Raw genomic sequence first — 12,483 nt, 5'->3', positions numbered from 1 at the left:
ACACTGACCCAGCATGGATTGGCAAACATGGTCGAACATACCTGGAGTTTCTTTGACAGTAGCAGCAGCGCAGACGAGTCTCGCCACAAGATCCATTTCCGTCTCCACAGGCGATTTATACACGATAGATTTGAGGGCCCCACCATGGCCAATCCATCAACGCCCAAAATGGCTGTTCAAATTGTCACGAACACACCTTCCATAATGAGCAGGTGCCCCGTCATGTTGAAACCAAATGTTGCGTCTCACATTTGCCGGAACGTCGTCAAGTAACCCTGGTAGAACTTGTTCAAGAAAGATCCGATATTTAGCAGAGTTCATGCGGGATGGTAACAGGTATGGGCCGACTAAGCAGTCACCGACCATACCTGCCCGCTCATTTACTGCGAAGCGATGTTGTGCCACATGGGGGCACACACCGTGTGGGCCCTCTGCTAATCCATACACTAGGTTCATGTCTGCCAGCTCACAGTTCATATATCAATGCATGTTCTTTGTGCGGTGACTACTGCTTGAACGAGTAAACCAGAAATTTTTCCTCTCGCGAACTGATGAAGCGCCGTGTACCGACTTACGGTGACATTTCCAGTTATGGGTTCCTATGTGAGTCACATTCCTTTAGATGTTACCTACCTCCCCTAAATGTTTGTACCAATATTTTTGAGACACCCTGTATAGAGGTCCGACTGTATAAGGAAGATTGTATCTTGCCACGATGCCCAGCTTAACCTCAAAATATATTAATTATACTTTCATCATACTGCATGATGGAATAGATGGAGGTTGCTGGAACTTTGCTCTAGAGACTAAACATGAGTTTCACCACTTCAAACCTCAAATAAGTGGAGTGGCAGTATAGCACCAGTAAAGGAGAGTCATCTACCAACTAGTGTTGCCTGGTAACACTGAGGGGGCAACATTTCTCTGTGTGGTGTGGACACAACCCCCTCAACTCCTGCTTACATTGGTTCCCATGAAAGATAATACTAATTTTAAACTGTTTTTTAACACGTGCATATAATTATTGAGAATAGGCTCAACTTTATCCTGCATTTCTCTTGTTTTTGTGTGATAGCTAACAGTTTTCTGGAATTTTCAATGGAGAAATCAATAAAAACATTTCTGTTGAAAGGTAATGGAAGTTTCAGCTGTAAGTAGACAAAGAGTATGACATCGCTGAAATTATAAGGAGTTTAGAAAAACCCATACACATATTTTTGGATTGAAGGAGACAGTAAACAAAAAAACAATGCATCTATTTTCATAATTTTCTCACTAGAAATAAATGTCAAGGGCCAAAAGGTACATATTGATATACTACAAAAAAATTAATATGTCACATGTGTAATGTACTGTAAACACATCCATCTAGTTAAACAGAATATTTATGCTGTTAATAAAGAAAAACATAAAATCAAAAGAAGTGCATCCAGTTTATATAGATGAACAGTGCACTGTTGAGTCAGTTTGGTGTGACATAAGCACTGCGAAAGCAAAAATTAGAGTAGGAGTGTGTTATAGGCCTAATGACTCGAATGAGTACAATGAACAATTGTACAGAGAAATAAGAGTGGGCTAGTAAATCGGAATGTCTTAATAATGGGGGATTTTAACTTCCCAGATATTGACTGGAACTTGTGGATTGGGCACTCACACACTAGTCAGACTTTTGTGGATTTATTGGATGATTGTTTTCTGCAGCAGCATGTTCGAGAGGTAACCAGAGAAAGTAATACTCTTGATCTGGTTATCAGCAGTGATCATTCATCTATTAGGAATTTGCAGATAAAAGAACCACTAGGTGGCAGTGATCACAGTGTACTGACGTGGGATTTACTTAAAGATTTAATTACCATCAGGGGTAAAGGAAACGGTTTTTGCTTCCGTAAAGGCGAGTACAGTGGTCTCCGGCAGTTTTTAAATTCTGTACAGTGGGATCAACTGACGATGTTACCAACAGTAAATTCTAAGTGGGAAGCATTCAAGGAATTAATCGTGGAAGCTACTAAAAGTTTCATACCTATTAAGAAATACTGTTCAAGGTTTAGGCCTAAATGGTTGTCAAATGAACTAATGAGACTCGTAACAGAGAAGAAAAATGCATGGGATGCATATAAATTATCAAGCGACTCAGAAGCCTATGGCAGATATAAGTTAATCTGTAATCAGGTCACAAAGGAGGTTCGGCAGATTACGAGAAATCCTTGGCAAAAGATGCTAAGAAAAACAGCAAGGATTTCTTTACTTATATAAACTCTAAAAGGAAGGGGATGAATCTGATTGGTTTTTTTTTTTTTTTTTTTTTTTGATTTGGTAGTTGTTGGCGCATCGGCTTCTGTGGCCATATTGCACCTCCCAAGGTTTTTTTTTTGCAGTACTTTGATCCAAGCCCGAGGCGGGAATCGAACCCGCGACCTTTGGGTTGCCGGGTAGGTACTTTACCCACTCGGCTAGCCCGGTCGGCGAATCTGATTGGTCCACTTGACATCGATGGTTTGACTGCTGATGATCCTGCTCAGATAGCAAACAAACTGAATGAGTATTTTGCATCTACATTCACATGTGAGGAATTATTAAGGTTTGAAAATGGCAGAAGGTTATCAAATTGTAGCAAGATACTTAATGATTTTGTAATAACTGAGAGCAAACTAGAAGAGAAATTGTTGAAGTTAAACGTAAGAAAAGCACCTGGGGTGGATGGGATCTATCCAGTTATATTAAAGGAGGCGGCAAAGCAACTAAGCAAACCCTTAGCCATAATTATGAGAGCATCCTTGGACTCAGGGGAGGTTCCCACGGACTGGAGATGTGCAAATGTATCCCCAATTCACAAAGGGGGATTGAAGGGTGACACGAGTAATTACAGACCAGTTAGTTTAACTTCTGTTCCAGTTATATAATGGAGTCGCTGGTTAAAGATGCATTGCAGGATCATCTAGACAAGACTGCAGCAATAATTCAGACACAGCATGGGTTTGTTAAAGGAAAGTCTTGTCTGACAAATTTGATAGGATATTATGATGTGGTTACAAAGGAACTGGATGCAAAAAATAATTTTGATATTATATATTTGGATTTCAGGAAAGCTTTTGACACTGTTGCGCATGGAAGACTATTGTACAAATTGGAGCAGAATGGTATTAAGGGTAAGTTGCTACAATGGATAAAAGGATGGTTAAGTGCGAGAAGACAGAGGGTGGTAATCAATGGGTGCTGCTCTTCTTGGACTAATGTTATTAGTGGAGTCCCACAGGGTTCGGTGTTAGGTCCACTGTTGTTTTGTATATTTATCAATGATATTGATGAAGGTATATCAGGCTTAATGTCAAAGTTTGCAGATGATACAAAGGTTGGCAGGGTTGTTAATGGCAGTGTGCTACCGCCACAGGATCTAGATAATTTGGGCAGATGGGCTAAGAAGTGGCAACTGAAGTTTAACCTTGACAAATGCAAAGTACTGCATATGGGTAGAAGTAACCCCAGAGAAACGTACCAACTGTGTGGTACTACGCTTAAGGTGGTAGAAAATGAAAAAGACCTGGGAGTAATTGCGCAGGCAGATATGAAGTTCTCTGAGCAATGCAGACAGGCTGCCAGGGCAGGTCATGGGGTTTTGACAATGATATATAGGAATTTTGCTAGCAGGGAAAAGGAGGCGATTATCCCTCTGTATAAGGCAATGGTCAGGCCACGCCTTGAGTACTGCGTACAGGTCTGGAGGCCTCATTTTAGGAAGGATGTTGATTTACTTGAGCATGTACAGAGAAGGGCAACAAGATTGGTGAGGGGAATGAAGGGATCCTCTTACCAAGAGAGGCTTAAGTTCTACAAATTGCAGTGGCTGGAGACTAGGCACCTGCACGGTGATCTGATTGAGGTATATAAGGCCTTTTTTTTAAGCTTTCGCTATTCCTTTCTAGGTATATAAGGCCTTGAATGGGTTGAGCACGCTGAATTCTGATGGGATCCTTCCACTTGTTCAGATTACGAACCTAAGGGGGCATAAATTCAAATTAAGAAAAGACAGATGTAGAATAGATGTGCGGAAATTTGCCTTTAGCCAGCAGGTGGTTAATTGCTGGAACAAACTTCCATCTGTCGTTGTGGAAGTTGATAGGTTGAATAAATTTAAGGAGGAACTGGACAGGCATTTGGAGGGAATGGTGTGATTTTTTTTTGGCTGATGCTGCATAAGCTCATACATTTGCTTTCTTGCATCACATGCCACTACTACTACATGTTACACTTGCTGTTTTGAGAGATGATGTAGATTTTCACCAATAAGCTACTACTTACTCTGAGTGCTGCTCACTAGTCATATATGAGCAAACCACCCTAGTCTTGTAGTACCTAGTCAATCTCCCACAAAATTCATATTTCATATATAAAGTAGAATTAAACTCAGAAATATTCATGCTATGGGCTGGAATGCATGGCAGTCAATTGCTCTAATCATATATTTTTGATGATTCTGAAAAATAACTGTTGTTTCAAAATTTTTGTGCCAAAATTCATTCTTAGCATTAAGGATAATGTCTAGTTTCAACAGGTTTAGGGAATTAAGTTTTGGCTTGTACAACACTCTAAAAAGGGAATATTTGAATGACTTCTCCGATTATGGATAGATCATAAATCATTATGTTGCCATTCCATTTAGAATGCTCTCATAGGAACCCTAATTGCTCAAAACAAAACTTTTTTATGGACTTATGTTGCAGCTTAGCTGGCATGATACACTGACATCTACCACTTGTTTGAAGGCCGCCATAGCTGAGTGGTAAAGTAGATTCACACAAGAGTATATAAGAACATGTGCTTTGAGTGACCAGCGTTCAAGCCCATGACTGATAAATGTGGTGCTGCCACTTGTTTGGAGTGGTCAGAGTTTGATTCTCACTGATAACTGAAGGAATTTCTAAAGTCCTCTTCAACTGCAGTTGTAGTTCTCCAGTCTCAGGTGGTGGATGTAAAACGGCCCCATGAGTTATTCCAGATTTTTCAGATAGACAACATGCAAATCAGCCAACACACGCACTTCTACAGACAAGACTTAGGCTATGACAGCATGCTTGAGGACTGTTAAAACCAATATATAGACAGTAGAGCTTGGATAATTTAAAGCTGAAGGGGCATAAAAATTATTTCGAATTAAGTAATTTCGAATTATTCAAGCTTCACTGTATATATAAAACACTTCTTTATGGGAAGTAGTCAAAAATGGCTGTGTGGTTGGGGGTCTGTTTTGAATCAGCACCAAAGAAATTCAAACCATGCCTGCCCACTAATTAAAACTGCTGTGCTCTACTGCTAAATCATTGAATATGATTTTTCAGTATCTTGTGGGTACTGAAAAGAACACTGAAAATCTATGTTAATGAAATAAAAAAAAAAAAATTATAACGAAATCGCCATACAAATAAATTTGTATATGAAAAGATCTTGGTAAAATTTAGAACAAGATCCCACTTCCAAACTGGCAGCGAGAAAAAGAAGGCAGTGATCGACATGTCTAACCCACTAAACATTAGTGTTAGTTATGGTGTTTATCCACCCCTTGCCACTGTTTTAAAATAGGGAACTCGTTTTCCTATTTTAAAACAGCGTGAAGGGAGGGGGGTGGAGGAAACACCCTAAAACTGATGCAGTCTCGATGGGAGACCCTATTCTAAATATCTTTAAACAGTTACAGTACATATTATTAGTAATGCACAGTTTTTATAGCCAACCGGGCTAGCCGGGTGGGTAAAGTGCCTGCCTGGCAACCCAAAGGTTGCGGGTTCGAATCCCGCCTCGGGCTTGGATCAAAGTACTGCAAAAACCTTGGGAGGTGCATTATGGCCACAGAAGCCGATGCGCCAACAAATACAAAAAAAAACAAAAAAAACCAGTTTTTATTCTTTTCAAATTTTGTATTTTCTTCTCGTCATTTATATTACAATGCAAATTACACTGTCTGGAGACTAGACACCGGCGAGGTGATCTGATAGAGGTATATAAAGCCTTGAATGGTTTCAGCATGCTCAGTGCCGATGGGATTCTTCCTCTTGCTCCAAATAATCACCTGGGAGGGCATAAATTCAGACTGAAGAAAGACAGGATAGGTGTGAGGAAATTTGCCTTTAGCCAGCGGGTAGTTGGTTGGTGGAACAGACTTCCATCCTTGCTGTGGAAGTTGACAGCCTAAATAAATTTAAGGCTCAGCTGGACGGGTATTTCGAACGAACGGAGGGGTGAAATGGAAGTTTTTTTTTTTTTTTTTTTGGCTGATGCTGCATAACCTTCTTGCATCATATGCCTCTACCAATGCTAATAAGACATTCAATGTTGGATAACTATACTATCGTTTTAATTCGTGCATTTCGTGTACAACTCATTCCAAAAGGGGTATCCTTTTATTATTAAAACCAACTGTTTCTTGGCCATTATTTGTATATACATTAAAAAAATAAATAATTTTCATTTTTTTTCTTATGCTTTTACGCTGTTACACTTTCTAAAAGAACTTACAAATTTGTGCTGTAGTTTGTTACTTTTCTTTCTTCTTTTGTTAATAGCATAATGAAATAATTAATGAACATAAATAACGAATGCTCTACTTACTCCAATAAGTAATAACTGGGTCTCTCTTCTCATGTTCAATAGCCAATTTTACATACGGCTGAATAGCTTTCAAAGCTGGAGGAACACTTGGCAAGGAACTCGCCATGTTTAGTTCTAAAACAAAACAAAAAAGCGGCCTCTGCGTTTCATGTTACTTTCTTCTCTATACAGTGCGAAAATTAAAAAATACTTAATGTTATAGTAATGTAATAATAGATAATAATAAGCACAGAATTAACACTCTTAAATAACGGTTCTGTAATCCGGGCAAGAATTAATTTAATGAATACAGAAAGCAGAAGAACAAAAGAACAGAAAAAGTAATGACGGAACATTCATTATTAGTCACCCCAGGGGCTCATATCTGGTGAGTATGGGCTTGGCACGCCCAAGGTCCTGAGCTGGGTGTCATCATTCTTCTCTTTCTTGGTGATTCCCTTCTACTTTTGACTCTCTCTCTCTCTCTCTCTCACACACTGGGTAACTCGGGATTTTTTTTTTTTTTTTTGGCTGGTGCAACATAAGCCTCAGGCTTCCTTGCACCATGTAGCTAATAATAATAATAATAATAATAATAATAATAAATGAAATGTTAGTTAAAACTGAATAAGGCAGGGCTTAGTTGGATTGGGATTGTTTATAGTATTCATCAAGACAACACACGATGTATAGACGCAAGGCATCAATATATTGTATCTGTAAATTGCATATGTATAGCAGATTTACTGTTTGGTGGGATAGGTAGGTTGTAGACTCTTGTAGGGTTTCAGGCATATCAGCAACAAAGGCCATATTGCGAAGCATGTACACCTATTGGACAGAAATCTTGGGATGTCTACCAAGTAATTGGTAGGCCCACCTATCACACGGATAAGGGCAGTCGCACGGCGATGCATTGAGTCCATTAGTTCACGAAAGCTTTCCGCACGTATTTCCATTCACTGCTGTCCATAATTCCGTCGCATTCCTGGGTTGAGGATCCAAAACTCGAGCGGATCTTTCCACAGCATCCCAAAGACGCTCCACGGGCATGGCCACCGTAAGTGGGTAGGCGAGATAAGCGTCGTTTACGGGCGGCAGTTCAAGAGCGCGCCGAAATTTTTTCAACATTGTTTTCTAATTGGTTAACGCTTATCAGTATTCAACATTTTGGCCAGCAAATTTTAATTTGCTTACTGGCGGCACATAGGAACCCAGCGTTACTGTCCACATGGTTCATGTCCAGGGAAGGGGGAGGCTATTCCATGGGGATAAAATCTGCGGAATGCTCTTCTTATGAGAATCCTGTTAACACCCGAGGGTACCTGTATATCCTCCCATTAGAGTTCTATCGAAGCATCCAATCTGAGACTTCCAACCATCTGAGATCCGGGGAAGACTACTTCTGGAACTGACTTCTTTCTTGAATGAAATCAAACTGGACAGTTCAACTTGTGACTTCATTTGAAAATAAGAAAATGTACTGAGAATAAATGAACTGTGGTGAAAAAGACTAAGACTAGAATATATGTTAATATAATTGTTACAATTGTTTTGCTAGAACATTATGTATATAACTACTAGTTTTTTTTTTTTTTTTTTTTTGCTGGCTCTCCGGTAAGGGAAACCTGGGAGCGGGATTGCAGGCACTCGCCAGTATTGCACTCCCTCTGGCGGGTGCGAGATTTTCGGTGGTAATAACACCGGTATAGGAGGACTGTTGACCCAGGCCCGGTGCTAAGGGATGGGCACCAGGCAGCAGCTGCCCATACGTTGGCTGCACCCTGGTGGCATAATAGCCTGCCACAAACAAAACAACACACATACACTGATACTTTTCAGACCCATTATGCAGAGTTTCTGCAAAATAACAGAGTACAAAGGTGGAGATGGGCTAAGGCCTAGAAGCCACCCCAATATAAGAACACACATGCAAACACACACAGTACTTTGATTACCATTATATAGTATGGATATATATATATATATATATATATATATATGATAATGTCTATAAAACTGTATATAATCTTGTATATAAATTATTTATATCATGAGAATGTACATAAAATTGTGTGTGTAAATAAATGGAAATGGAAATGCTCTTCGAACCATGTTCTGGTCACCATGGCTCTGGGGAGCCGCATTATCCTGCTGAAAGAGTTATTTTTCTTGGGTGCACGATGACCACGAAGGGATGCAGATGGTCTACAAAGAGGAACACGTAACCTGGACCGTTCAGAGATGCGTCTAGACGTACCAGAGGTCCCAACTCGTGCTAGTTGAACACGCCCCAAATCATTACTACCGTCCACCTGCCTGAACAGTTCCTTGTTGAAATGACGGGTGCATACCTTCGTGCTACGCACCCTCCTGTCCGCTCGAGATAACTGGAAACGAGACTCATCGGACCAGGAGACCCGTCTCCAATCATCCAAGGTCCAGTGCCGATGTTCTTTCGCCCAGTTGAGGTGTAGAGTCCTGTGTCATGGTGTTAGCAATGGGACTCTGGTGGGTTGGTGGCTTTCATAACCTATTACAGCTAATGATCTCCTGATGGTCTTGGTGGAGACGTTTCTGGCATCTCCCTCATTGAAGTTGGAGGTGATTTCTGCTACTGTTGCTCTCCATTTGGCTGAAACAATGCGCGACAGACGTCGACGGGCACGTTCATCCACTACCTTCCTCTGCCCACAGTGCTGTTTATGATATGGTGTGTTCCCTATACACTCTTGATACTATCGAACGGGGTCAGTGCAATTTCTGTATCATCTCCGCGATAGAGTGACCCATGCATCGGGCAACCACTATCGCCCCTCTTTCAAAGTCGGTTAACTCACAACGTTTATCCATACCGACTTCGAATTACCGTCTACGTGAATGCAGTGTGCCTATATACCTCCCAAGCGGTGGGTTCGTCTACTAGAGAGAGGGTTGATAGCGTAGCGTTCTCCAGGAACAGGTATCCCATGAATTCTCTCCTTTCAGTGTAATATGTGTAAATTGTATGTGTGTTCTGTGGTCGTTTGCTGTTTTCTGAACGACAGCGTCGCGTTGCCCAGAAACCAGGTGTCCCACGAATTCTGTCCTTTCAGTGTAATATGTGCGTTCTGAAGTCGTTTGCTGGATGACAATTCCGAGGTTCCAGTAGAAAATTCCATGCTACCCTCACCTGAGACAGAATACTTCAAACACTTTGTAAAAAAGACCTGTAAAAATTTCTCGCCTCATTCACGGAATTCGAACTCAGCTCTTTTCCACGTGGTGTAGTGAGAACAACGATTACCCACGAGGATTTTGTGGGATAAAAAAAAAAAAAAAAAAAAATTTACGGGCGAAAAAAGCATGCGACTGTAACCAGTGCGGTATTTTGGTTGTCATTTGATTTTAGGAGCATTAGTGACTAATACCATATTGCTTCGCATACATGCTGTTTGTAAATAGCGTGTGTTCTGTAGTCGATTTTTTGTTTATGCTGGAAGAAAACTCAGATTTTAGGAAGTAAAAACCATGCTATCCTCGCCTAAGTCAGACTAACACAGTCACGTTGGGAAAAAGGCCCATAAAAGTTCCTTACGTCATCGACGGGACTCGAACTCAGGTCTTTTCCACCCGATGTGGGGAGGACGATGATTCTATCAACGGTGCTGCCCACGAGGGCCGTTAATTTGGAAGTGTTTGGGTAAAATAAAAATGTCATATTTGGGCTATTCGAGAATTACCTCATTTCGAATTACCGCGTGTCTGTTCTCGGTTTTGCCGGATGAAAAAACAATTTTTCTATGGTTTTCCCTCCCGTAAATATCGGGGGAGAAGGGATGGGAGAGAAACCTTAATTTCCTTGCCTAAGAGCAAATAACCCAGAAATGGAGTGTATTAAAAGTACAGTGTAGTTACATTTTAATACATACAGTGTATTAAAAGAAGTCCATAAAAGTTCCTTGCGTTATTGATGGGATTCCAACCCTGGCCTTTTTATAGCAGAAGGCGATTATAACCACTTACTACTCCAGAATAACACTAAATGCAATGTTCTGTAATCCTCATGCTAACTTACCACCTCTAGAAGAACCTCGCCGCTGCACTCGGTAAATTCAGTCTTGACTACATCTCTAAGTCGATATAAGGACTTTCCTTCTGAGGCTGGCATCAGTATGGAAGTTTCTCCGTTCTTACTAGAAAGTGTATTTAAATTCAATTGAAAACTGGAATCGGACCCAGACTTTTCCATACATAGTGTAAGAAAGTAATGACTGTTGAGGACATACAGTGTATCAATACTTGTAAAAGACAAGAAAATTCCTCTCCTTTCAGAGCCTGGACATGATCATATTATATGTATCTAGAACAAGGCTGGAAGGACCATAAACGTTTTAAAAAATTAATAATATAAGGAAGACCGCATGACCTTTTATAACATATCAACTTGAAGATGAGTGAAAACACTTCCGAACTACCATCAACTGCCGCCGTAGCCTAATGGTCAGGCGCGCGGGTGCATAAGTACACGTGCCTTGAGTGACCGGGGTTCAAGCCCGTGACTACTGAATACGGTGCTGTTTCTTGTAATCTGTCTATCTTGTTAACTCCTCTGACCGTTTGGTCGTTCCTGAGTATAAACAGAAAATTTATTTATTTATTTACTTCGGAAGAAAAAATTATCTGCCTTAAGCACAGAAATAACTGTTTACAACTCTTACCCCTGCTCACTATCTGAAAAGATCTCATTCAGTGTGAGCCTTCGTGGGTAGCACAGGTCCTCCTACCCGGTGTGAGTACGATCGCCGGCTTCCCCACACCGGATGGAAAAGAAATGAGTTCGAGTCCCCCTCGATGACGGGAGGAATTTTTATGGGCCTTCTTCACAATGTGGCTGATGTAGTCGGTGTCGGAAGGTAGCATAGTTTTTTCTCCCGGAAACTCATATCGCAGCTGTTAACATCAGCCTGCGATATGTGCAAATTGCAAGTTAAGGGGAAACAGATCTAACTACACGGTAAGACAGAAGAAATTTCCATAATATGAGCGTGCACGGAAACATTAAACGGACTAATTACTTTGCAACGGCACAGTATATAATTTCCGTAATATAGTAAAGTACACTGAAAAGATAGAATTCGTAGGATTGCTGGGCAATGCGACGCCGTCAACCCTCTCGCTAGCAGACGACCCCACCGCTTGGTAGGTATATAGGTACACTGCATTCACGTAGACCAGTGTTTCTCAAAACTTTTTCTAATTATCGCCCCCGAAGGACAATTTTTTCCCTAATCGCCCCCCCCCATGAAAATATAAACAAGAAAATACTTTATACTTTTTTTATTCAATGGAATCCCTGAGCCTCATGCTTCTTAGCTAAAAGGTAATTTTTTGGTATGATATTAGTATGTTTAATTCTAATGTATTCTCTTGGCCAATTCAGACGACATAGTTGGATAAAGAAGTTTAGTTGTATTATCCCCACAACTCAGCCATTCCACCTTTTCGAATTTATATTTGCATTCTTCGTTACATTTTAATTCAACGAGTTCTTGAATTTCTTTACTAGCAGACCAGGCATCGCATCCAATTGGATCTAACATCCATGGCTTCACCTCAAATCTAATTTTAATTTCACTTTTTAAAGAACACAAATGATCTGAATAATTCTAAAGATCATTCTCTGTGAGAGTTTTGTAAAATAGCTTTATTTTACCTCTTGGGCTTATCTTAATAAGTAATCTTCATAACGCTAATTCTCTGCCACGGCCTGTAGAAGTAAAAGCTTCCTCCCTCCCCAACGGAGAAGGCTGCGTCGCTGCCCCCTGTGGTGGGCAGGTGACGCCGCGCAAGTGAAACAGTATCGCCCCCGTCATGTGCCGCCAGCTAGTGGAGAGTGGTCATCTTCCCCCAGGCAGTGGGCTG

General features: G+C 40.8%; 1 protein-coding gene across 1 annotated transcript in view; it reads right to left on the bottom strand.

The window, feature by feature from the left end:
• Vta1 (vesicle trafficking 1) overlaps window positions 1-6,715 on the bottom strand; it is a 103,666-nt gene extending 96,951 nt beyond the window's left edge. Inside the window, exon 1 of the mRNA XM_090383775.1 lies at window positions 6,601-6,715. Coding sequence (XP_090239901.1) covers window positions 6,601-6,706 — 106 coding nt within the window. The 5' untranslated portion in view covers window positions 6,707-6,715. The remainder of the gene's footprint in view (window positions 1-6,600) is intronic.
• Between the last annotated feature and the right edge of the window lie 5,768 nt (window positions 6,716-12,483).

This window comes from Mastigoproctus giganteus, chromosome 1 (genome assembly GCF_048544385.1).
Source record: "Mastigoproctus giganteus isolate SK-2022 chromosome 1, ASM4854438v1, whole genome shotgun sequence".
Taxonomy (NCBI): Eukaryota; Metazoa; Arthropoda; class Arachnida; order Uropygi; family Thelyphonidae; genus Mastigoproctus; species Mastigoproctus giganteus.
The sequence above is the reverse complement of the archived record's forward strand: the minus strand, read 5'-3'. Positions and strand labels throughout refer to the sequence as shown.